Source organism: Schistocerca americana, chromosome 1 (assembly GCF_021461395.2).
Source record: "Schistocerca americana isolate TAMUIC-IGC-003095 chromosome 1, iqSchAmer2.1, whole genome shotgun sequence".
NCBI classification, from domain to species: domain Eukaryota; kingdom Metazoa; phylum Arthropoda; class Insecta; order Orthoptera; family Acrididae; genus Schistocerca; species Schistocerca americana.
The window spans coordinates 955,406,331-955,430,877 of record NC_060119.1 but is presented as its reverse complement, the minus strand read 5'-3'; the positions used below and the strand labels follow the sequence as shown (position 1 = coordinate 955,430,877).

Genomic DNA, 24,547 nt, shown 5'->3' with positions numbered 1-24,547 from the left:
GCCCCTTAAATACACGTGAACAGGCAACGTTTCCCCTTTCCCACCAGAGGGAGACACCTAAGCTGTGATTGCCACAGCGGCGCCACCGCCAGAAACGGAGGGCGACTGCTTCACAAAATGGTTCAAATGGCTCTGACCACTATGGGACTAACTTCTGAGGTCATCAGTCCCCTAGAACTTAGAACTACTTAAACATAACTAACCTAAGGACATCACACACATCCATGCCCGAGGCAGGATTCGAACCTGCTACCGTAGCGGTCGCGCGGTTCCGGACTGTAGCGCCTAGAACCGCTTGGCCACTCCGGCCGGCACTGCTTCACACAACGGGCTGCGGCGCGCTCTTCAAAACAGCAATTTTTACCACGGCTCAACCAGTCTCTCCCTATTTTTCTAAGAATTTCGAAGATATTCACCGATCTTGCGTTGTCTAACGTTTTTCCTGGTCGACAAATCCTATGATCTTACAATAAACGAAGAACAGTGTGCTTCCCGCGATTAGTGAAATTCGCCTTAGAACGTAAGCTGATGCTCACAACGTTCTCTAGCAGTAAAACGGTTTTACTTTGTGAAATCCCTCAAGTCAGTGAAGTGGAAGCACAGTGATGTATATTCCCATCAACTATGAGACACAAATGGAATTTTCAAAAAGAGTGACTTACGGAGCTTTAAAAGTAACCGGTTCAGTTAACAGTGCGTGGGTGATTTGTTTGCACGATTTCTGTGACCGGCCTGCGGAATTTTCGAGTGGTCAGAGGGTGCTCTTCGGCTGCTGACAGCGTTCGAGGAGCAGCTGGTGGTGAAGCTGTGGCCGGCGGACGCGAAGCGGCGGCGGCTGTTCCGCTGCGCGCAGGCGTTCAGCCGCGAGGCGTGCGGCTACGGCGAGGTGGTGCCTCGGCTGGGCGCCGCCGCCGCCGCGCTCTTCCCGCGCTGCCTGTACGCCTCGCCCGCCGGCGTCGTCGTGCTGCAGGACCTGCGACCGCTCGGCTTCCGCATGGCCGACCGCCGCGTCGGCCTCGACCTGCCGCACGCCGAGCTCGCGATCAGGGTGAGTAGCGCGGTCTCATCTTGTTCCTCTCCGCGGCTTTTCGCGGCTCATTCTGTAGTATACAGCGAAGCTGCAGCATTAGAAAATTGCAGCGAAATGCAGGAAGATCTGCAGCGGATAGGCACTTGGTGCAGGGAGTGGTAACTGACCCTTAACATAGACAAATGTAATGTATTGCGAATACATGGAAAGAAGGATCCTATATTGTATGATTATATGATAGCGAAACAAACACTGGCAGCAGTTACTTCTGTAAAATATCTGGGAGTATGCTTGCGGAACGATTTGAAGTGGAATGATCATATAAAACTAATTGTTGTAAGGTGGGTGCCAGGTTGAGATTCATTGGGAGAATCCTAAGAAAATGGAGTCCAAACAAAGGAGGTGGCTTACAAAACACTCGTTCGACCTATACTTGAGTATTGCTCATCAGTGTGGGATCCGTACCAGGTCGGGTTGACAGAGGAGATAGAGAAGATCCAAAGAAGAGTGGCGCATTTCGTCACAGGGTTATTTGGTAAGCGTGACAGCGTTACGGAGATGTTTAGCAAACTCAAGTGGCAGACTCTTCAAGAGAGGCGCTCTGCATCGCGGTGTAGCTTGCTGTCCAGGTTTCGAGAGGGTGCGTTTCTGGATGTGGTATCGAATATATTGCTTCCTCCTACTAATACTTCCCGAGGACTGCACGAATGTAAAATTAGAGAGATTCGAGCGCGCACGGAGGCTTTCCGGCAGTCGTTCTTCCCGCGAACCATACGCGAGTGGAACAGGAAATGAAGGTAATGACAGTGGCACGTAAAGTGTCCTCCGCCACACACCGTTGGGTGGCTTGCGGAGTATAAATGTAGATGTAGATGGTAAAGGCCATTTACCAAAATTCACAACAACAAAGCAAACAATGAAAACTAACGCCTGTGTCTTACCACCGGTAAGAATACGACTCTGACCACAGGTCACACTTGCAATGCACTAAAAACATTGCACAAGTGCCATTCCTGCTCAAATACAACAGTTTCACCTGCAGGCTTCGCTAGCATCTGCGTTTATGTTTAAAAAGAGCGTTTTTTTCGTCATTTTTTCTGTTCTCCGTCTTTCCCTTAGCTGCATTAAATTCTTGGAGGTATGTACAGTCTATGCAATTTATTGAAGGCAGTTTGTTTATTGCCAAACGTCTTTCGCTTCTTTTATTTGGGAAACATCATCAATGGCGATTTCCAGCGCTGTTAATTGATGTGTGTGGTCCTGGAGATGTATTCCTTAGTTTCAATACTCCAGTTGGCCAATTTCTGGCGTTCTTTCACCCAAGTTTGTCATTAAGTGTGTGTGAATTCCTAAGGGACCAAACGCTGAAGTCGTCGCTCCCCAGACCCGAGGTAGGACTCGAACCTCCGGCGGGAGGGGCCGCGCAATCCGTGACATTCCCCCTCAAACCCCACGGCCACATTTGTCACATCGCGTATATCACTTGCAGTTTCCATTTTGTGATATGTAAGTGACACTGGCAGGTGACAGCCATGCGTTAGTGGATACACCGGTTCCCGTGAGATCACCGAAGTTAAGCGCTGTCGGGCGTGGCCGGCACTTGGATGGGTGACCATCCAGCCGCCAGGCGCTGTTGCCATTTTTCGGGGTGCACTCAGCCTCGTGATGACAATTGAGGAGCTACTCGACCGAACAGTAGCGGCTCCGGTCAAAGAAATCCATCCTCAATTGAGGATGACCCGGCGGTCGGATGGTCTCGATGGGCCACTTGTGGCCTGAAGGCGGAATGCAAGTGACACATGCGATGTGACAAAAGTGGGTGAAAGAACGCCACAAATCGGCCAGCTGGAGTATGGTAACTAAATAATGCGTCTCCAGGACTGCACGCATCAGTTAACAGCGCTGTAAATCGCCACTGATGATGCTTCCCAAATAAAAGAAGCGAAACACGTTTCCCAATAAACAAACTCCCTTCAATTAGTTGCGTAGACGGTACATACCTCCGCGAAAAGCGTTTTCTCTTGACAAAAATGCAGTTGCCAGCCAAGATCGCAGATGGCGCTGTTGCATTTGACCACGAACGGCACCTGGCAATAACCTCAGCACCTTGTAAGTGTCAGTAGCTATCAGAACAGAGGTCTGTGTAGCTATGAGTGCCTTATACCAGAGCTAAGTGAAGCTGAATGTTAGCAAGTTGTTGCGAGTTCCCGCATAGAGCAAAAGCGGAGGAACATAATACGCTAAATTTATTATTAAAGTTATATTCCACGGTCGCTGCACAGAAAGGGAACCTTATGGAGCCCAACATTCAAAAGTCACAGCGCGGACGGAAGTGTCTATTGAATGATCTTGACAGGCAGTCGTTGAGCAGGATTTTGACGAAAAACAAGACAACGACAACTGATAAAGCTGTCCTCGCGAAGCCTGTCAGCAACAAAATGAGACATTTGGTTGGAGGACTCTTATTTGACACTATTCCCAACTTCTGACAGAGTTTTTACGTAACAAGAGTGAAACCTGGCGAGGGGTGGGAGCGGAAGTGGGGGAGGGGGGAGGGAGACGGTGATTTTGGCAGCGATATCGTGGAATTCCATGGGACACATGGTTCACGATCGCATTACTGCCAAGGATCAAGTGACCATTTTGGTTCAAAAAATGGTTCAAATGGCTCTGAGCACTATGGGACTCAACTGCTGAGGTCATTAGTCCCCTAGAACTTAGAACTACTTAAACCCAATCATCACACACATCCATGCCCGAGGCAGGATTCGAACCTGTGACCGTAACGGTCGCGCGGTTCCGGACTGAAGCGACTAGCACCGCTCGGCCACGACCATTTTGGCTGAGAAGGTCGACCCCATTATACAATGTTTGTTCCTCAATGGTGATGCTGTGTTCCAAGACGAGATAGCTCCTGTCCAAATAGCTCACATCGTCCAGGACTATTCCCGGCGGGGTCAGGGATTTTCTCTGCCTCGTGATGACTGGGTGTTGTGTGATGTCCTTAGGTTAGTTAGGTTCAAGTAGTTCTAAGTTCTAGGGGACTGATGACCATAGATGTTACGTCCCATAGTGCTCAGAGCCATTTGAACCATTTTCGTCCAGGACTGGGTTTCTGGGCACAAGGACGAGCTGTCCCATCTCCCCTGGCCGACTCAGTCACCAGATCTCTATTTTATTGAACCTTTGGGGTCTACTTTGGAGAGAAGGGTGCGTGATCGCTGTCCACCGTTCTCATAGTTATCCGAACTTGCCACTTTTTAGCAGGAAGAACAGTAAAAATTTACCTTGAAGACTATACGAGGCCTGTATTTGTCCATTACGAGCAGTCAGGAAGCAGCTTTGAGTGTCAACGCTTCGAAAGACTGAAGTGTTCGCTTTTCTCGAGTACTATTCGACACTGGAACGGCAGAGAAACAGTGTGAAAGCACTTACGCCAAGCACTTACGTGTGAATTGTAGGGTAGTCATATAGATGTACATGCAGATAACCTATGATGTTTAATACGTGTAGAATGCCTCTGATAAGCACTGAAGACATAGTGGTGAAAATATTACCCTGACGCAATATTACACTAACGCAGTATCCATCTTCAGCTTCGTGAAACTGGATTTTCCATTTATGGAAGATTTAGAGGATTGTGTCGACTCCATTGAAACCTGAATGCATCTTTTAGGTCGTAACTGCAGTTTCAGTAAACTGGTTACCTACAGTAATCACTGTCATTAACGTCATCACGAATGTCGCTGACATCTCATAAGTCCGATGACTCTGTTGCTTCCTCCTTATTTCTGGTTTTCATTTTCTTTTTTCGTGGCTACTCGGTAAAGCACCCACATGCAGCATTCCCATCGTCGTTCTTCAACCCAGTCTTTCGTTTCTTTTCATTTACTATTTTCTTTTTCATCTTAGCGTCTTTCACTTATTTTTCACATAGGTTCCCCAGAGATCAACTCGGAGAAGCGACGCTGTTGTCTGTTTTCTACTATGCATACCCTGATGTGACTTCACTCCTTCCGGCACAATGGGGGCTATGTTGCTCACAGCTCACAGCGTACTGTGCGAACATAAAGTATGAGGGATTTTTAAAGGTCTGTTCTCATGACTTCACCCATCAAATGTGAAGGCAACCTGGTATAAAGCAGTTAATAGAAAAGAACAGACTTAATTAAGACTTTACATTGTCACCTAGCAGATCCACCGTCACGTCCATCTTTTAATTTAATCGACATTGAAGACCAAAGCTTTGTATGAAAAAAGTAACTGAAATTTGGCGAGCTGTCAGATAGAAACCATCGAGTACAAAAGGGACAGCTCCCAAATATACTACACCATCAGATTTTCTAAACCCCGATGACGTTCCACACCCAATCACAAAACGCAATGCTGTTAACTTGATCAGAGAACGTACAATACACTACATACTGACAGAAGAAAATATTTTTGGCTCTATACCACTACACAGCCTCACAACCTAGGGAAAACCAAAAAATGTAAATACTAATGCAACGAGAGGGGTGACGCAGTGATCAGCACATTGGACTCGCATTCAGCATGGCGACGATTCGAATCCCCGACCGGTCATCCAGATCTATGTTTTCCGTGATTTCCCGAAATCACTGTAGGCACATACGGACTGGTTTCTTCGAAAGAGAGCGGGAAATTTCCTTCCCCATCCTTATCCAACTTGTGGTCCTTCTCTAACGATTCCTTCTTTGACGATCACATTAACGACGGTAAGTTCAATTCCACACTTCTTTTCATCCTTACAGAACTAAAGTGAACAGGTTACATTTAGAAAGCAAATCCATGTAATGATTCAATGAATTACACGTTTTAATAACATATTCAGGTAGAAGTAAATAAATATTATCTGGAAGTTTAGCGATACCTTCCTTTCTGCTGCCGTCCGCTGTGGCCGAGCGGTTCTAGGCGCTTCCGTCCGGAACCTCGCTGCTGCTGCGGTCGAAGGATCTAATCCTTCCTTGGACATGTATGTGTGTGATGTCCTTATGTTAGTTAGGTTTACGTAGCTCTAAATCTAGGGGAGTGATGACCTCAGATGGTAAGACGCATAGTGCTTAGAGCCAATTGAACCATTTGAACAGATCTGTTATATTTGCCTTTCATTCCACAGCTCAAATGTCGGCTTTATTTTTGTTCCTCTTAGTTACTTTCGAGAATTAGAAAGACGCAGCAACAGTCTCACTTCGTCAACATTAAAGTGAGTTTAGAATGTGGAATGGCATTAGAGCCGGGGGACAAGTCCGCACTCTGTCAAGAATGGGGAATTAAATCTGGTGGGTACCGAATGCGCGGAAAAGCTTTACTGTTTGCCCTAGTGCACGAGAGCAGATTCAGCATTACCTCAGCAAACAGGTAGACTGCGCGCAAGTGTTTTATTTGCTACTTGGTAATGTTTGCATTGAACTGCTGGCAACACTTACCGTCAGTCACAATCTCAGTGTGTGTAAAATGGTGTGCCGTATGTGCCAGTGCCTTCTCCTCGTATGTGAGTAATAGATTAGAAATGGTTTGTGGCATTCCAGTGAAGCATACGGCAAGTGAAAGCACTAAATTTCGGAAAGATAGAGAAACACAACTTAGAATAGCGTGGAGGTGTTAAGTAAAACCATGTAAGTCAATCATTAACTTAAATGATCCTTCAGCTATATTCTGTATACTAATAATAACTATGAAGCCACTGATAATTTATACAGCCAGATAACTTCCAGTAGTGTAAAATTAAAGACTACCACTGAATCATGTGAAAGATCATACGTATGACTAGTCTAGAATAGTAGCGATAGAGTCCTAAGACTGCGAAAATAGGAAGGAAAATGCTATAATGGCAACTTCTGCTTTCGTCCGCGCCCAGTTGACTTGATTCAAAAATTGACCACCTCGTGCAGTTGACCTATTTCGAAAAGTGACAACTTAGAGAGTACGTAAAATATCGGGTCTGCGTGCAGTTGAGATCACCGGATTAAATCAGTCGTAACCTTTCAAAGAAACCATCTTGGTATTTTCTTGGAGCAAATTAAGTAAATCACGGAATTCTTCCAATTCATATGTGGCATACAGCAAACCAGTGCTTAACAGTATCGGTTAAAATAGACTTGGTTGCAATTTCAGTTTTCTTATTATTCAACGACGCGTTTCGCCTTATTTAGGCATCTTCAGGTTATCTACATAGAAAAAAGAGAGCAAATACATCTATTTAAGAATCTCGATCGCGTTGTACAGATTTGAATAACCTATAAGCATGTATAAACAGATCACCTATTGAAAGAGCAAATACCTTAGTTTGGTATTTCTTAGAAGAATCCTCTAGTCAGTGTAGCCAAAGGGCATCGTCAAATGTATCAGGCCAACATCGCCTTCGTTAAACTCAGGTGTTTAAACGCTATTCCTACTTTTGTCAAAAAAATTTATTTTATCGGCGTTATGTTGACGACATTCTCGTTGTGTTTAATGGCGATGAATCAGAAATTTCGGGTTTGGTTGATGAATTTAATGCCCTTCACCCAAAGATGATTTTCACACATGAGGATATGAATACTGACGGAGTCCTCAATTACCTAGATCTGTGGTTACAGCTACGTGATAACAAAGTATCCATAGCTATTTTTAGGAAACCCACGAACACAGATGCCATTATTCATGCTTCTTCCTGCCATCCTCGCCAGCATAAGATTAGTTTTTTTAGAGCTATGATCACTCGTCTATGCGAATTGTCATTATCTGAAGACACAGTTAATAGAGAACTTAACAATCCAAAGTATATCACCCGTAATAATGGCTATAGTGTTGCGCTCGTTGATAAGATATACCAAGACAAAACAACAATGCCATTTCGGAGTTCCCCCAATGCACCTTCTGTCGCGCAGCACAATTACATTTCTTTGCCATTTATGGGCAATTTTAATTATGAACTGGCAAAACGTTTCCGGGCAGTGGGCTCTCGTATAGTATTTTCCGCGGTCACCAATCCCCAGTTTATGTACATACATAATGAATCATCTAAAACGAACAACCTTTTGGCATCGGGGGTATATCTGCTGGAGTGTCGCGATTGTAATGCAGGATATATTGGACAAACAGGCAGAACCTTCAAAATCAGATTGCAAGAACATCTTCTTAATAGATGGGGACAGGTAAAACAGAACTCTGCCTTTGCCCAACACCTTAAAGCCAGTGGCCATAGCACTCCGCAAGTACAAAATCTTAAGATTTTACATTTTGCGCAAAAGGGTAAGAAGTTAAACATTTTGGAAGAAATTGAAATATTTAGGCATATGGAAGATAAAGATTTGTCTCTCCTTAACGGCCAAATATTTGGTGCCAATCAGACCTTTTTAGAAGTTATGAAATCGGTGTTATTAATGTAATCCTGGAGCTCTCGTAATTCTGCCTAAACATGAGCCCTGTGCCTCTCTGGTCTTATGTCGTCTTCTTAGCCATGCCATTAGGGTTTTTTTGTGACTCAAATAGGATACTTGCGAGTTTGTCGCTTTAAATGGTGACGCATTTTACACATTTCAATGTATCTATAAAAAAGGGGGGAAAAGTTTATCCGCATAACGTCCACGTTGGTGTGTATTTTTTAGGCCTAATAATTTCACTTGTATTTTATAAAAAAAAGTTTTCTTGCTAGAAATTCTAGCGCCGAATGACGCACTATTGAGTGTTACATGGGCGGCCTCTTTATCTGAAATTACAGTCCTGTGTTTTTAATGTTCTTGTTCTAGTGGTATATAATACGAAAAATCTGTTTATGTACTGCATCTGTGTGTTGTATTACACACCTTGTTTTCTCATTTTAAATTTACCGCCTTCATTTATATTTTTATTTCGTCAAAATTTTAGGATAAGTTATGCGCAGGTGTTGCCCCTAGTAATTCCATCTTATCAATGTTTTATGTGCATTACATTTATAAAGTTGTAGTGGGTATGCATATCCAGTTTACGATCTCTCATTTTTAGAACTGCTGCGTCGCAGCGCCACCTCTTGAGGTGACTCTGTATTAGGATTCAGTACTGGCACACGACGCTGTGGCGCATTATGCTTACTACCTGTGCCCCCATCTTACTCTGTTACTCGCTCTAGGTAATGATTTTATTATTTTATATTTCTAGTTTTTACTGAGTGTAACGAAGGCAATGTTGGCATGATATATTTGACGATGCCCTTTGGCTACACTGATTAAAGGATTCTTCTAAGAAATACCAAATTAAGGTATTTGCTCTTTCAATAGGTGATCTGTTTATACATGCTTATAGGTTATCCAAAACTGCACAACGCGATCGTGATTCTTAAATAGATGTATTTGTTTTCTATGTAGATAACCTGAAGATGCTTGAATAAGGCGGAACGCGCCGTTGAATAATAAAAATGAAAACTAAACTGCTACTAAGACTGTTTTTTTCCAACACTAAATCACGGAAACCTAAATCTTGGTAGCCGTTGGACCATCGCCGTTCGAGTACTGAAAGCGTAAGATTGCCCGTTGGATACAGATCCCTAACTCTCCCTTATTTGGCCCGCACAGAAACTGGCCCAGTTCCACGCGACTACGTTGGTTCTGAAGAGGGACAGCCCGGAGACGGCGGAGCGCCTGAGGCGGATGCTGCAGCCGGACCTGACGTTCGCGACGGCGGCGCGCCTGCTGACGAGCGACTCGGTGGACAACGCGTTCCTCATGGCCGAGGAGTCGCTGAGCGACGAGCGCCAGTGGGACGAGCCGCTGCGCGCCGCCGTGGCCGCCGTGCGCCCGCTGCGCGACCAGCTGTACGACCGGCTGCGGCGGCTGCTCGCCGACGTCGACGAGGCCACCGCTGTCGTCTGCCACGGCGACAGCAACGCCAACAACATGCTCTTCCAGTACGACGACCAGCGGCGCCCGCAGGACCTGCGCTTTCTCGACATGCAGGTGGGCAAGACCGAAGTTCAGTGGGTACAATATCCCGCCCTATACCTCCTTCCTTACAGTGATAGTAATCGCAACTAACTGAATCTCAAGTTAACATCTTCTGCAAATTCCTTCCAAACGATCATCGTTTCGGCCCCCCTGCTGGCATCTTCTTCAGGACCTTGTGGCGTCCACTGCAGATTGAGCACACCACAAAATCTTGAAGGAGATCCCAGCAGAGTGCTCGAAACTTAGATCGTTTAGAGAAGTATGACGTGGCCCAACAACACAAAAGATTTTAACTTCAGTGACATGGGCCACGAAAGCCTACACATAAATTGAACATACTAATTTTACGTACATTAATGGAACTGTTTAAACATATTTAAATTTTATAATTATTAGTTTAACATTGTGAGGAACAATTTATTTTTTAAAAAAATGCTAATATCGTCGGGAATCGAACTGGAGTGCACTCACTGTTCTGTACTGTAGGTCAGTTTTTTTTTCTAACGGAATAACGTTACACAGTAACATAACGACCAAGTGATCAATTTATGAATTGTTGTGCACTTCATAACATATCCACATTTTAGTCTTGAGTATGGATAGTTATGGGAACACACTTACTGTTTGCTTGATCAGGACTTGTGCATGTAAATTGTCATCAACTTTTAATGTACATGCATTCTCGATGAACTATCAGGTTTGTGTATATCTATCGAAACTCTTAAGATCAACGTTTATTCAGGTTTTTTTTTCTACTCGATTTCAGTAAGTTAATTTTTTGTTGTACAATCGTAAGTTATAGTAAATATGCAAACATTTCCTTATATTTTGTTGGTTTTTCCTTAGTTTGTGAAGCTGGGTAGTAATATACACCCAGAAACCTTTTCTTCTGACAGCATCTAGTGTACTCTATGTCATTTGATCTAGTTGACGGCACTGCGACTCACTACCATACAATGCTGTGCTCCAAACGTACATTCTCAGAAATTTCTTCCTCAAATTAAGGCCTATGTTTGATAGTGGTAGACTTAGTTTGGCCAGGAATCCCCGTTCTGCCAGTGCTACTCTACTTCTGATGTCCTCCTTGCTCTTGTCCGTTACTGATTATTTTTATGCCTAGGAAGTAGAATTCCTTGACTTCATCTCCTTCGTGACCATCAATCTTGATATTAAGTTCATCGCTTTTCTCATTTCTGCTGCTTCTCATTACCTTCTTCTTTTCTGTCGATTTGCTTTCTATGCATATTTGACAGTTCATTTCATTCAGCATATCATGTTATTCCTCTTCACTTTCACTCGTAACAGCAATGTCACCAGCGAATCGTATTGTTGATATCTTTTCACTCTGAATTTTAATCCCGTTCGTGAATCTTTCTTTTATTTCATCATTGTGCCTTCGAAATACAGATTGAACAGTGGGGGTGAAACACTAGATTCCTGCCTTACATCCTTTTTGATCCGAGCACTTTCGTTCTTGGTCGTCCTCTCCTATTATTCATGTTGGCTCTTGTACATACTGTACTTTATCCGTCCCTCCCTATAGCGTACCCCTATTTTTCTCAGAACTTCGAACATATTGTACCATTTTGCATAGTCGAATACTTTTTTCCAGGTCGACAAATCCTATGAACGTGCCTTGATTCTTCTTTAGTCTTGATCCATTATCAAACGGAACGTCAGAAACGACTCTCTGTTGCCTTTACCTTTCCTAAAGCGAAACTGGTCATCATCTAACACCTCAATTTTCTTCTCCAGTCTTCTGTATATTATTCTTGTCAGCAACTTATATGCATGAGCTGTTAAGCCGATCGTGCTATAATTCTCGTACTTCTCAGCACTTGCAGTCTTCGGAAGTGTATGGATGATATTTTTCCGAAAGTCAGATGATATGCCGCCAGACACATACATTCTACATACCAGCGTGAATAGTTGTTTAGTTTCCGCAGTTTCCACTAATTAAATACGCTGTCCCTAGACCTTCATTACGGGCATGGAAAACCCCAACAACACACATTACTGCTGTCAACAGAATCATCACTGAATACAACTTTCGTTCGTCTATGGATTTCAGTTGCTAGCACGTTTGCTGCGATTAGAAACTCGATTAGAGCACGTTTCTCACAGACGTAGTTCCACGCTAGAATTCGGAGACCTCTAGTGGCAGATGGTTGCTGCTCGCGTCAGTGAAGCGGGAAAGTCCACAGAGTGCTATGCCTGACACGTGATACCTCAACTGATACTGAGGACAGATTAAAAACTTCAAAGGCATTACTTTTCAGCACGTTTTCGTACATACAATACACAAGGAGAGTTCAAATGATACAGCGCCGCCTGCAGCTGTCATTTATCCTTTATTGGTTACACAATTGCACATTCGATTTCAGCCCATTAGCAAGTATTTTCTATATATTCATCAAGGGCATTTGTAAATTATTTCACATCTACATCTGCATGGATGCTCTGCAAATCACATTTAAATGCTTGGCAGAGGGTTCATTGAACCACCTTCACAATTCTCTATTATTCCAATCTCGTATAGTGCGCGGAAAGAATGAACTATTATTGAAAAGCAGGTAGAAACGTATTTTAGACGATAAAAACAAAAATTATATTTTTGGATGGTCTTAGATTCACATTTAAAGATTTAAAAATATAAAAGAAAGCTGGAAAAACCTGTATTTATGGAATAAGAGATGCTATTCAATACTATGACGACATGTGCTTTAATACAAGCAGGCAGCAGAATGTCAGGGCAGAAAAGTTCCTTTCCCAGTTCGGCATTTTTTACAATCGTGTCAAACGACAAAGCCTCCGATTCTCAGTTAAACAATTTTAAATATCCATCTTTATTCATATGAATCTACAAGCAGTTATAATACTTTAAAGCTGCTTTTCTCTCTGGTAAGTTTGTGTTAGGACTTGACTATCTTATTGTCTCCTCTTTCATTTATTTAAAAAACCTTTAAATCGAAGTGAAAGTGTGCCGACTGCTCACTCTTTAAGCTCCCGACAAACGAACATAAGATAGTGTCTCTTGTCAAACGTCGAAGAAAACAGTCTTCCGATAACTTCCTTCAAGTGCTCAGAGGGCAAATGCGTACTCTGCACAGTCTGTGTGTATATGTGCGTTCATGAGTAATCTCAAAAACAAATATTCCTGTGTAAATCGATGAATAGGATGAAAGAGCACAGAGGGAATATTGGAGCTGTTTCTTACTACTTCATCATCGTTTTTTCTTACATTGCATTTCGGTAGTTTACTGTGGCCCAACGATATCAATGTCATCTACTTCCTAGGAGCAAGGTGAGTAATAAACGTATGTGTAGTAGCCACTAGAAGTTGCCTCATCGAATATATCTGCGAAATTTCAGTGCAATATACACAATACCAGGCTAAATAAGCGACACGAATACTTCACCCCAACGCTGCGATTCGTAGGATGAGTTACAGCAACAACTCGCAAATCCATATGGTAATGGCTCTGAGCACTATGGGACTGAACTGCTGAGGTCATTAGTCCCCTAGAACTTAGAACTAGTTAAACCTAACTAACCTAAGGACATCACAAACATCCATGCCCGAGGCAGGATTCGAACCTGCGACCGTAGCGGTCTTGCGGTTCCAGACTGCAGCGCCTTTAACCGCACGGCCACTTCGGCCGGCTCCATATGGTAATGTTTTGCGAATAGAACCGTGTATGTCGCCACATTAATTTCCTTTTTTAACACTCTATTTCGGCTGCTACCATCATCAGGTAAAAAAATCTTTGATCTTGGAAAACGAGGTCTAGTATTAATGTTAAAACCTATGCGTAATCAAGGTGAGGTTATCTCGGTTGCTGTCCAGATTAGGCATATACGTGTATTTTAATATTGGCTCTGAACCTTGTTTCGCGAGTTTTTTGATCCCTGACGTTGGCAGTAGCCGAAACATGTAATAAAAAAGAAATTTATTCAGCGAGCTAGACAGTTTTCTTCACAAAACACAATAATCGAGGACTCTTAGAGTAAATTTATTACCTTTATCGACATTGTAATGTTGCTGAAACAGTGTAATATGGCACATAGAAATTAATCTAGTTTATAAATTGAGTTTGACAATACTCCAAAGAGAAGATATCTGGTATATGGATTGAAAATTTTCTTATGAGCTCATGATTTCACTTCTTTCAACATGTAGTTCATTTCTAATTCAGAAGATGCTTTTGTCCATGACCGCTCTACGGGAGACTCGTTGATAAGAGCTGCTGTGTTCAGTTTCCAGATATTCGTGTCAATTTTATAGTAGCATTAAACAAGATGGTGCTGTGGGTAATACAACAACAGCAACAATTAGATAACAATAATAGAAGTAGAAAATATGCAGAGTTGGGGCTTGCCGTCTTGGTTCTGTGTCAGTTAAGCAATGTAGATAGCGAATTACAATATTAGAACAAGTGATTAGGACAAATAAAGGGAACCGAAACTGCACGAGAATGAATGACTTCATAACTCCAGGACAGAAGGTGTGGAATCGTGTAATAATTCTACGATGTAAGGCGAGTGGTAACTGAGAAAGAAAAACACAATCAGATCATTCATCTCAAGTATTGACACGGGCTTGAGCAAATTATTTCGGAAACAATTGTTTGAGAACATAGTATTGTAAGTAAATAAGAGACCGTTGTAAAAATAAACTGAACACATTTTAAATATTAAACCTTCAAAACTAATCTGACAGTTTCAGCCCGAAGTAGAGAGATACGACAAAGTGATAGACGAGGGTGGAGCATGTCTATTACGAGGAGGGCAGGTTTTAAAGCTCGAGGTAGCTAAGGCGGTCGGAAATTATCAAGAACAAGTACGAGGGTCACTCCAAAAGAAATGCACAGTATTTTTTTAAAAATCCATCTTTTATTCTACATGTTTTAAAGATTTACAGTGTGTAGATACATCCTTTAGGAACAATATTTTCATTTCTCTACATAATTTCCATCCCTCTCAACTGCCTTACGTCATCTTGGAACCAGCACCTGTATACCCGCACGGTAAAATTCTGGACCAACCTGATGGAGTCACTGTTTGGCAGCGTGCGCAAGGGAGTCATCATCTTCAAACCTTGTTCCACGAAGAGAGTCTTTCATTTCCTAAAGGGATGATAGTCACATGGAGCCAGGTCAGAACTGTAAGGCGGGTGTTTCAGTGTTCCCCATCCGAGTTTTGTGATCGCTTCCATGGTTTTTTGACTGACTTGTAGCCGTGCATTGTTGTGCAACAGCAAAACATCCTGCTTTTGCCGAGGACGTCGAACACGACTCAGTTGAACTTGAAGTTTCTTCAGTGTCGTCACATATGCATAAGAATTTATGGTGGTTCCACTTGGCATGATGTCCAGAAGCAAGAGTCCTTCGGAATCGAAAAACACCGTAGCCATAACTTTTCCAGCAGAAGGTGTGGTTTTGAATTTTTTTTCTTGGGTGAATTTGTATGATGCCACTCCATTGATTGCCTCTTTGTCTCTGGTGTAAAATGATGGAGCCATGTTTCATCACCTGTCACAATTCTTCCAAGAAATTCATCTCCACCATTCTCGTACTGTTCCAAAAGTTCGCTGCATACAGTTTTTCTTGTTTCATTGTGAGCCACTGTCAACATCCTGGGAATCACCTGGCACAAACCTTTTTTAACGCCAACGCTTTCAGTATTCTGCAAACACTTCCTTCCCCTATCCCAACATAGCGTGACAATTCGTTCACTGTGATGCGTCTGTCAGCAGTCACCAATTCGTTAACTCTCTGCACATTGTCTGGAGTGTGTGCAGTACGAGTCCTGCCGCTGCGAGGATAGTCTTCAAAATTTCCGTGCCCGCTTTCGTCACGTAACCTGCTTGCCCACCGACTAACTGTAATGCGATCGATAGCAGCACCTAAAAAAAATGGTTCAAATGGCTCTGAGCAGTATGGGACTTAACTTCTGAGGTCATAGAGCGACGAGCAAAATGTTTCTGTTTGGCCATAAATCCAAAATCGATATGCCACTCAGATAAAATCGCAGAGGCAATCATCCTACCGACGCACCCGTTTGAAGGCACCCATTTGGTAAAACACGTGCCCTGCTACGTGAATAGGTCCGTAACTGCTTGCTGCACATCCTCCTCCCACTGCAATCGTCAACACTTGAAAGTTGCGAGGGTTGTCCACAAAGTAAGTTCCGTTTCTATTTCTTCTCCTTGAGTCAGAGTAACTGCCGCGCATGCTCAGAACTGCGATCGTAGCGCTGCCACAGATAGAAACGGAACTTACTTCGTGGACGACCCTCGTATTTTTAGGGGACCGAAAGCGTGATAATCGAATGGGGAGAGAGCAGGGCTGTAGAGTGGGTACTCGAGTGTCTCCCACTCAAGTTGGCGTAACTTCTGCGTTGCGACATTTGCGACATGGGAACATGTGTTATCATGAAGTAGCAGCACACCACATGGAACTTGGCGCACCATTCCACAACGATGGTTTCCGACATACCTGCTGCTCCATACTCACTCTTCATTCTCCGATGGCTGTCTACCGCTATTTTTCCTTCGGTAGCCCACAAAATAATGACACCACATTAGTCCCCACATTAGTCCTGTTTGGACACATGTGGTAGGCAACGTCGCCATGGTTCACGTTTTCGCATTTACCGCTCGCCTTCGAAAGAACACGAATGTCACTAATCACTTGTCTATTTGTCGGTGTTTATATACCTTCCTCGGAGTCGAGCTACTTCGTGTATCGGTTCCAGCAACGCCCTCAAACGGAAATTTGTTGATCGCCACTTATGGATGTACTAATGTATATGTACCGTTACTTATTGTTGAGGATGTGGAGTAAGACAGATGAAGTGGGGGAAACATTGGCACAAAACAGTAAAGAAATTGATGATGGAATGAAACTAGTACGAAGATTAAAAATCTCTCGCCTCCCACTGCGCTTCAGATCCCGAGTTTGCTTCCATGGTGCTTTTCTTATTACAAGCATATCCAGTTCGATGGATTTTACATTAGCTGTTCCGTCCCACTGACCTTCCCAGGATTACTATGTTTATTGTACTGTGTTGAGCCTGTTGTACCCGCTTACCAATGATATGGGTCACGTGGCAGGTGCTGCGGTACGCATCGGCGGCTACCGACGTGATGTACCTGCTGTTCACGACCGTGCAGAGTGCCGTCCTCAGCGAACACCTGCAGGATCTGGTGGGCGCCTATCACCAGCAGCTGCAGCACGAGGCGGCCGGCGCCGCGGACCACATCACTCTGGACCATCTGCATTCGGAGGTACTTTCATGGGCTACTCACCGTTCTCGAGGGTGGCATACACTAATCGGTTACCGATTTCGTTCATCTTTCGCTCCATTGTAGTACATAAACTGCCAGAAGTAAAAGTAAATCACACGGGCGGATACGGTGAAACTAAGTGAAATATAACTCATTGTTAGGGTAGGTTAAGTTCTTCCCCTGTTTACAAAATCGAGTCAGATTTACAAAGAAATAGGCAGAATAAGCCCACTGGATGATTCGATTTGGGGAAGGGTGTCAAAGCTGTTATATGCACTCCTAAGGCAAGCTGACGCACAACTGTTGCAACTGGTCGTCGGTACCCTGAATACCGCTACTGGGACGGAGTTGATGTCCGAGCTGTTCCCACAAGTGTTCAGTCGCTGTCATATCTGTGGATCTTGCTAGTCAGGGGAGTACCTCAGCATTACCAAGAATGTTCATAGAGACATGTGTCATGTGTAGACCAAGTTTTGTACTGTTGGAAAGTGGCACCCCGCTACTGTCGCGTGAGGACACAGGATATCTGTGACATACCATTGTGCCATCAGAGTTCCGTCAATCACTACCAGTCCTGTCCTGAAGTCATACCCAATCGCTCCCCGAACGATGAAGCAAGGATTATACCGCTGCGCCTCCCGAAAACATTAGAAAACTAGGATCTATCACAGGTCACTGCCGGATTCGCAGACAATGGTCATCCGGGACAGTGCAAAACTGTGAACTGTCGCTGAACATAATTCGACGCGTTCTTCAGCAGTCCACGCTTACTGGTTATGGCACCACTCGAAACAGAGCTATTTGTGTTGTAACGTTAACGGCAGCCTACGCATGAAACGTTAGTTCCCTACTCCAGTAGCTGCTAGTCTCAGACTAATGGTGGGACATGACCCAGAATGTTACAGAGTGTCCATTGTTTTCGGAGATGTTTTGAAGGGGGTCAGATCTGCTTGGTGTACAACAAGACAATCCTGCCTTAAAGTCATCAGGCGTAGTCGACCGGAACCTTGACAACGAATATTCCATCCCGAATATTCCAGTGTTGTCCAACATCAGTTCACTATCACATACGACCACACCTCAAATCTGGAAGCACAATTCGACCATGCGGTCAAAAGGGCACCCACAATGGGGCCCCTTCCATACTCTGCCAGAAGCAGATAACACTGTCTCCCACGAGTATGCGGAATCTACTTGTCCTTCAGTGAGCACTCAACATCTGATACTACTCAAACCCCATTTCGACCCCACCACGCTTGGTAACAACACTAAGCACTAACTAAACTAATGCACTCTGGCAGCCATTCTACTTGCCACAGAGAACTGCAACTAGAATCGTTTACATACCCGCCGACAGTGTGTACGAGGACAAAATTTCATTGACGTATGATCTTGTCTCCTGGGTTCTTCATTTTTAACAGTCAGTGTAATTTCAGTAGGCTAGTAAGTTTCGAATAACTGCATACTTACCTGCAGTTAGAATTCAGATTCGCAACAATCCCTTAGGCTGTGGTTATGCCATTTCTCCACAATATCCTTATTTCAAGGAGTATGCAGGATAACATCACTGAAGTCTGAAAGTAGGAGAAGGCGTATTGACGAAAGTAAAGCTATGAGAGTGGGTTGTGAGTAGCGGTTGGCTAGCTCAGTCATCAGAGCACTTGCCCGCAGAAGGCAAAGGTCCCAGTCAGGCACTCAGTCTTGATATTTCAGGAAAATTCAATGTGCACTTTATTTATGCCGCTTTTGCGACAGAATGCACCTGTGTGCCCTGCTCGTGGAATGAGCCAGGGTTGCCTGCTCGCCTACATGGTCCGTTGTAAACCACTTTATGTCGATCCTACAGATGATGTAGCCGTTAGCTAATTGTCCAGTTCAAGAACAATCAGAAGAATGGAGAAGCAGGCTCATGAAGCACTGAATATCAATTTTTCAAAGCGCATCGTACTAGAGCACCATTTGTAACCAGCGCAGTGTCCCCAGATAGGATCGGGACTCGAACTCAGAACCTTTTTTTAAAAAAAAAAATCTCATTTTGTTCGTTATTGAGTGTTTATTGGGGGCGGACCTCCCATGACGCTCGTTGATCCATTCCCTCAGTTTTTTTTATTACAGAGGGCAGCTATCCCTCTGACCGAACACGCTGAGCTACCATGCCGGCTAAGCTATTGGAGGCAGGTGCTCTACCAACTCAGCTACCCCGGCATCGTGATAGAGTAAATCAATTGATAGAGCACTTGCCCAAGAAACGCAAAGGTTCCAGGGTTCTTTCCAGGTCTGGCACGCAGTTTTAATCAGCCAGGAAGTTTCAGCATTTGGAAGAGTTCTGTATGTACTACAGTAATGCGAAATACGAACAACTTCGGAGCCCCTTGGGTGTATGCTTCCCCTGAAAGTTAAAATTCTGTATCAAAAGCTGACATTCGTCTTTTCAACATCTTGTATCAGCCCTACTGTGTAGTGTAAGAACCTAGTGTGTAATAATCCTGTGCTCCCATCTCCTCCCAAACCTTTCGATACAGCGATCATGCCGCTGAAGCTATGAAGTGAGATGAGCAGTCGATATGATACTTTCACAAAGCTGGAATAGACAGAGGCACTTTATGTATTGCAGTAATACTGTCGGTAAAAGAAAATCACGACGATGAACCAAGGTTTAGACCAACTAGCCTGTTCCGCCTCAAAAATATTGACGCTTTTTGAGAAGTGGTCATACTTCGTTTCCCATTGCGATTATATTGCAAAGCCGTTGGTGATCCTACTGCCTACCTTCCGTTCAACATTTTTCCTCCAGCTTATTCTGTTTTCTGTGTCTAGATGACTCCAAATTTAATGCCCGACAACTTTCTTCTTACGATGGAGGGGCGTGTAACAATCCCTACAAAGCGGAGAAACCTCATTTCAGAGTTTTCAGTTTGTCTTAGCTGGTCAGAAATTAGTTCAGAGATTAGTCCAGCTTTCACATTCATGGATCAATAAGCGAAGAGCTTCAGATAAGTATGTTTTGCGTTGGGTTCCCTCTTGAAAGTAAATTTTAATATTGGACGCAGTGTAGCTTAAAACATTGAAATTTCATTTCAACATCGTCTGATTTCATATACTTCTAGATTATGCCTCAGATATTAAAATTTACTTGTGTGCGCTGTTATTTCTTCATTTGCCACTGTTTCTTTTGCTCTTAGTTGTTCCTTTTACCAAACTGACTGTAATTTTTCTTATGAAAATTTCCATACCGTGTTCTATTTGTGTACTACTACGTACATTACATTTAAACAGACAAACTGTTAGACTGCTACAAGAACAGGTTGAGGGAACGTCATAAACACCAGAATGAGGTGTTGTTTGAATAAAGATGATTCGTGGAGTACCAGTTACGGCTTCAGACGTCATCAGATCCATCGTTTCACGTATGTGACAGACGTCTTTTAAGCATTATAACTATGATACCATACAACGGAATATGATTGTAAAAGAATCACTCAGATTACACTTTATTATTGTCATTACCGTAAGTGCATTAGACTCACTTATGATGACATTGGATATCGAAGATGGTATACTCAAGAAAACCTCTATACTAACTACCAGCTTATCATGGTGAACTATTTACAAGCTGCGGCGCACCACCTACATGAAATTCACTGAGACTAGAGACGGTTGCGATCAAAATCGTTCGTTTTTTTTCGTTCTATGGAAGTTATTTTATGATACATAGGCTTTACATAGCATACTTTCACAGAGCGAAAAAGTGGTCAAACTAAAACACTCATATTTCTTTACGTACCACACGAATATGTAATAAAAATGGGAGTTGCTATTTTTAAAAAAACGCAGTTTATCCATTTGTCCTATGACAGCGCCATCTAGCGGGCCAACCATAGCGCCATGTGGTTTCCCCCTTCAAGCTAGACAAGTTTATTTCTTCGTAGTTTTTTCGTTTGACGCTTATTTCGTGAGATATTTGGCCCGGTCACGATCAATGGACCACCTTGTATATTCTAAGGCCTTGGACAGTACAGGAGGAATCCAAACAAGTCGGCAATCAGAGGGTGCTGTGGCAGCGTCCTTTTTACGTAATGGCTTAACTGGTCCACGTTTCCATGCCTCAGTGAAACTACCTATGGTTACGGAGTAGTTGAAGATGTATGTGACTGTGCGCAGAAGTGGCTCAATGATAAGCTTCATCATTGGGACTCTGACGTCATCGTGTCCAGTAGATGCTGATGCCTTTTTTGTAGGTGCTGCAAGTAACATTGCTTAGACAGTATTTTTCGTGGCTATAGTCGTTTACCCACACGAAGTAATCAATGACTGCGTTTCGTTTGTGGTTCAATTGTCGTTGGTAATGTGAAGTATCGGTTCTGTTCTTGGCTGGGACAATGGGATCAGCTGCAGCTTTTACTTTGTCTATACCAAAACCACGCAGGTTTTTCCATAGCACAACTGGTCTTTTTCTGTCTTGAGTTAATGTGTGGGCATACCTGAGTTTTTCATTTTTGTCTGAGGTTCATAAACTGTTCTATTTGATCAGTTAGCCAAGGTGTTGGTTTCCTCCGTACTTTTAGCATCTTCAAGAGGCATATTCGATATGAGAAAGTTTGTTAGTAAAGCCATGAAGTTTTCTTCCAATTAATAAATGTTCACAAGGTGCCATTAATCAAATTTTTCGTCATTTTCGTCACTGTCGGACTCCTTAGATGTTAGGTGAAGTACAATTTGTCCACTATGAGACATTTTGTGCTGTTAGTGTGCAGAAAATTGTTCTGTGGCGTGCAAAAACTTTTCGCCCTGTGCGTATTTTCAGCAGGAAATGGACGTCAGAGGTAGGAAATTTGGCAACATGGTAATACCACGTTCGATAAGAATCCTCAAACAGCTCTCAGTAGTTGTACTGTCCATTGTGCACAGTGGCTGCGGTTCTCCGTTTGAAAACTTGAATTCGAGAGTAGTTTCGGGTCAAGGTGTGTCAGTGGATTTTTTTTTGTCTTTCTTTATCTGACCAATATTGCAGTAGTAATTCATTTCTCCAATACACACATTCATTTATAGTTAGTTTTTAACAATTAACAATGATCATTGAAAACACATGACAGAAATACTCAGTCAGTAAGGAAATAAATTTGCTTTTGACAGGACACCATAACTATAAATCCTATAAATGTGGAGACATTCTGCATGTTTTATACCTTCTTTTTGCATTGGTAGAAGGGAGATACCTGAATAAAAGAGAAGCAGTACAGGCAATGGACCGGAAAGCGTGGCTCAGCTTCAGAACGATATTTTCATTCCGCAGCGGTGTGTATGGTGAGATGTAACTTCCTGGAAAATTAAAACTGTGTAACACGAGACTTTCACCTTTCACGGGCAAGTGCTCTACGGACTTTTTTCTTCTTTTATCTTCATTTTGTTCGTCACGGTTCTCGTAATTTGGTGTGGGCGGACGTCATACGACGCCCCTAAAAGTACCTCATCTCCCACCTACCAAGAGCATTTGCCCGGGCGCTGGCCGGAGTGGCCGAGCGGTTCTAGGCGCTACAGTCTGGAACCTCGTGACCACTACGGTCGCAGGTTCGAATCCTGCCTCGGGCATGGATGTGTGTGATGTCCTTAGGTTAGTTAGGTTTATGTATTTCTAAGTTCTAGGGGACTGGTGACCTCAGCAGTTAAGTCCCACAGTGCTCAGAGCCATTTGAACCATTTGAACTTGTCCGCGAAAGGCAAAGCTTCCGAGTTCGAGTCTCGGTCCGGCACACGGTTTCAATCTGTCAGGAAGTTTCATGGAGGGGCTTCCTTGACACATGTTTTCAATCTAAAATATGCACGGAACTAAATTTTGTTACAGATATCTTTGTACTGTTAGCACACAACGAATCGCTCTGAGGCGTTAGAGTGCGCGAATTTTCATTCACACTGCACATTTACTCTATGATAACATATGAGAGTCCACGAGCACGATTACCTTCCATTTCTATTTTGCAACAAATTTGAGGTCAAGAGTGAGATGTGTGAAACATTACAGGTGCAACGCCACGCTCTCTGGGGGCTGCTGATGGGCTTCTGGCTGATGCCGGCGATGATGATCAGTCCGCAGAACGTACCCAGTATGGAGGGCAGCGAGTCGCTGTCCAAGCAGCGCATCGGCGAGTGGGCGCGCAAGCTGGGCCCCGACTACCGCGTGCGCATCGAGAGCATCATGCGCAGCTACATCACACTACTGAGGTCTCGGCCAGGTGCCGAAACTGCCTAGGGGCCGGAGCCGGGGGCGGGCCTCTCAGACCTTGCCGTGCACGATCGTTAAATTACAGTTTTAAAATCGACATTTTAATTTTAGGGAAGACGGTGTCTCGCCACAAACTGTTACCGAAATGAACATTTTAATAAGAAGTAGTGTTTAGGAAAGGGAACTGCCTCTGACAAACTGACGTATACTATTACAGTCTTACGTAAAACGTGGTTTTTACATCACTGACTCCTACAATATTTTATCGATGACACTGTTTTACCCACTCACATTAATCGAAGGGCGCTATTACGTTATATAAACGAGGATTAAATTCGTTTCTACTTATAAATCAATCGTACGCCAACAATTGCTAAAAAAATTTTTAATAGTAATTTCTTGTACGCATCATCTTGTTATTATTTAATTTTAAGTAATGCTACCCATTCAGGTACCAATGTTCACAAGTTAAGATCACGTTACCAGTCATTTTAAAGGTTCTTCGCTGATCACTTCGTGACTGAAAATCATTGTCTTTAACGTTTTACTATCCACAGAGTCAAGATGTTTTGTTTTGTTTCCTTACCCCTTTTATGTTTCCTTTAGATGAATGCGGTATAAAATGAAAAGCACTTTCTTGTACATATTGTAAAGAGCCTAGAATAAACATTCTTCACTGTTTCCATAGTAAATAGTCAAAAATATTTGCTCATATGGCGTAACAGCCAGTGAGTAAGTTTGTCAGACAGATAAGTAAAAAAGACCGAAAAGAAACTACCAACTAGTTCAAAAACCAGTCTCTAATAATTTCGACCTCACTTGCACATTGAAAGTGTTGCTGAGACGCCCTGCTAAACCCTCAGGACAGGGCAGGTCGTTTAAGTTGTGGAAAGGGGCCAAAATAAGCAACTGTCAGTTACACTCGAACATACAACCTTCTTTTTGATCAAATATTACAAGAACCAAAAAATTTTAAAACTGGAACTTAATTAGCGGTGAATGCGCAGTACAATCTCATGCCTTAAGACCACTTTAATTTAAAAACGACTGAAAGCCAATAACTTAAAGCTCAACCAAAATCAGAAATT

The 24,547-nt window shown here is 43.3% G+C and overlaps 1 protein-coding gene across 1 annotated transcript in view; it reads left to right on the top strand.

The window, feature by feature from the left end:
- LOC124595537 overlaps window positions 1–24,146 on the top strand; it is a 112,597-nt gene extending 88,451 nt beyond the window's left edge. The window contains exons 2-5 of the mRNA XM_047134313.1: window positions 780–1,048; window positions 9,583–9,963; window positions 17,066–17,239; window positions 23,259–24,146. Coding sequence (XP_046990269.1) covers window positions 780–1,048; window positions 9,583–9,963; window positions 17,066–17,239; window positions 23,259–23,486 — 1,052 coding nt within the window. The 3' untranslated portion in view covers window positions 23,487–24,146. The remainder of the gene's footprint in view (window positions 1–779; window positions 1,049–9,582; window positions 9,964–17,065; window positions 17,240–23,258) is intronic.
- Window positions 24,147–24,547: the final 401 nt, after the last annotated feature.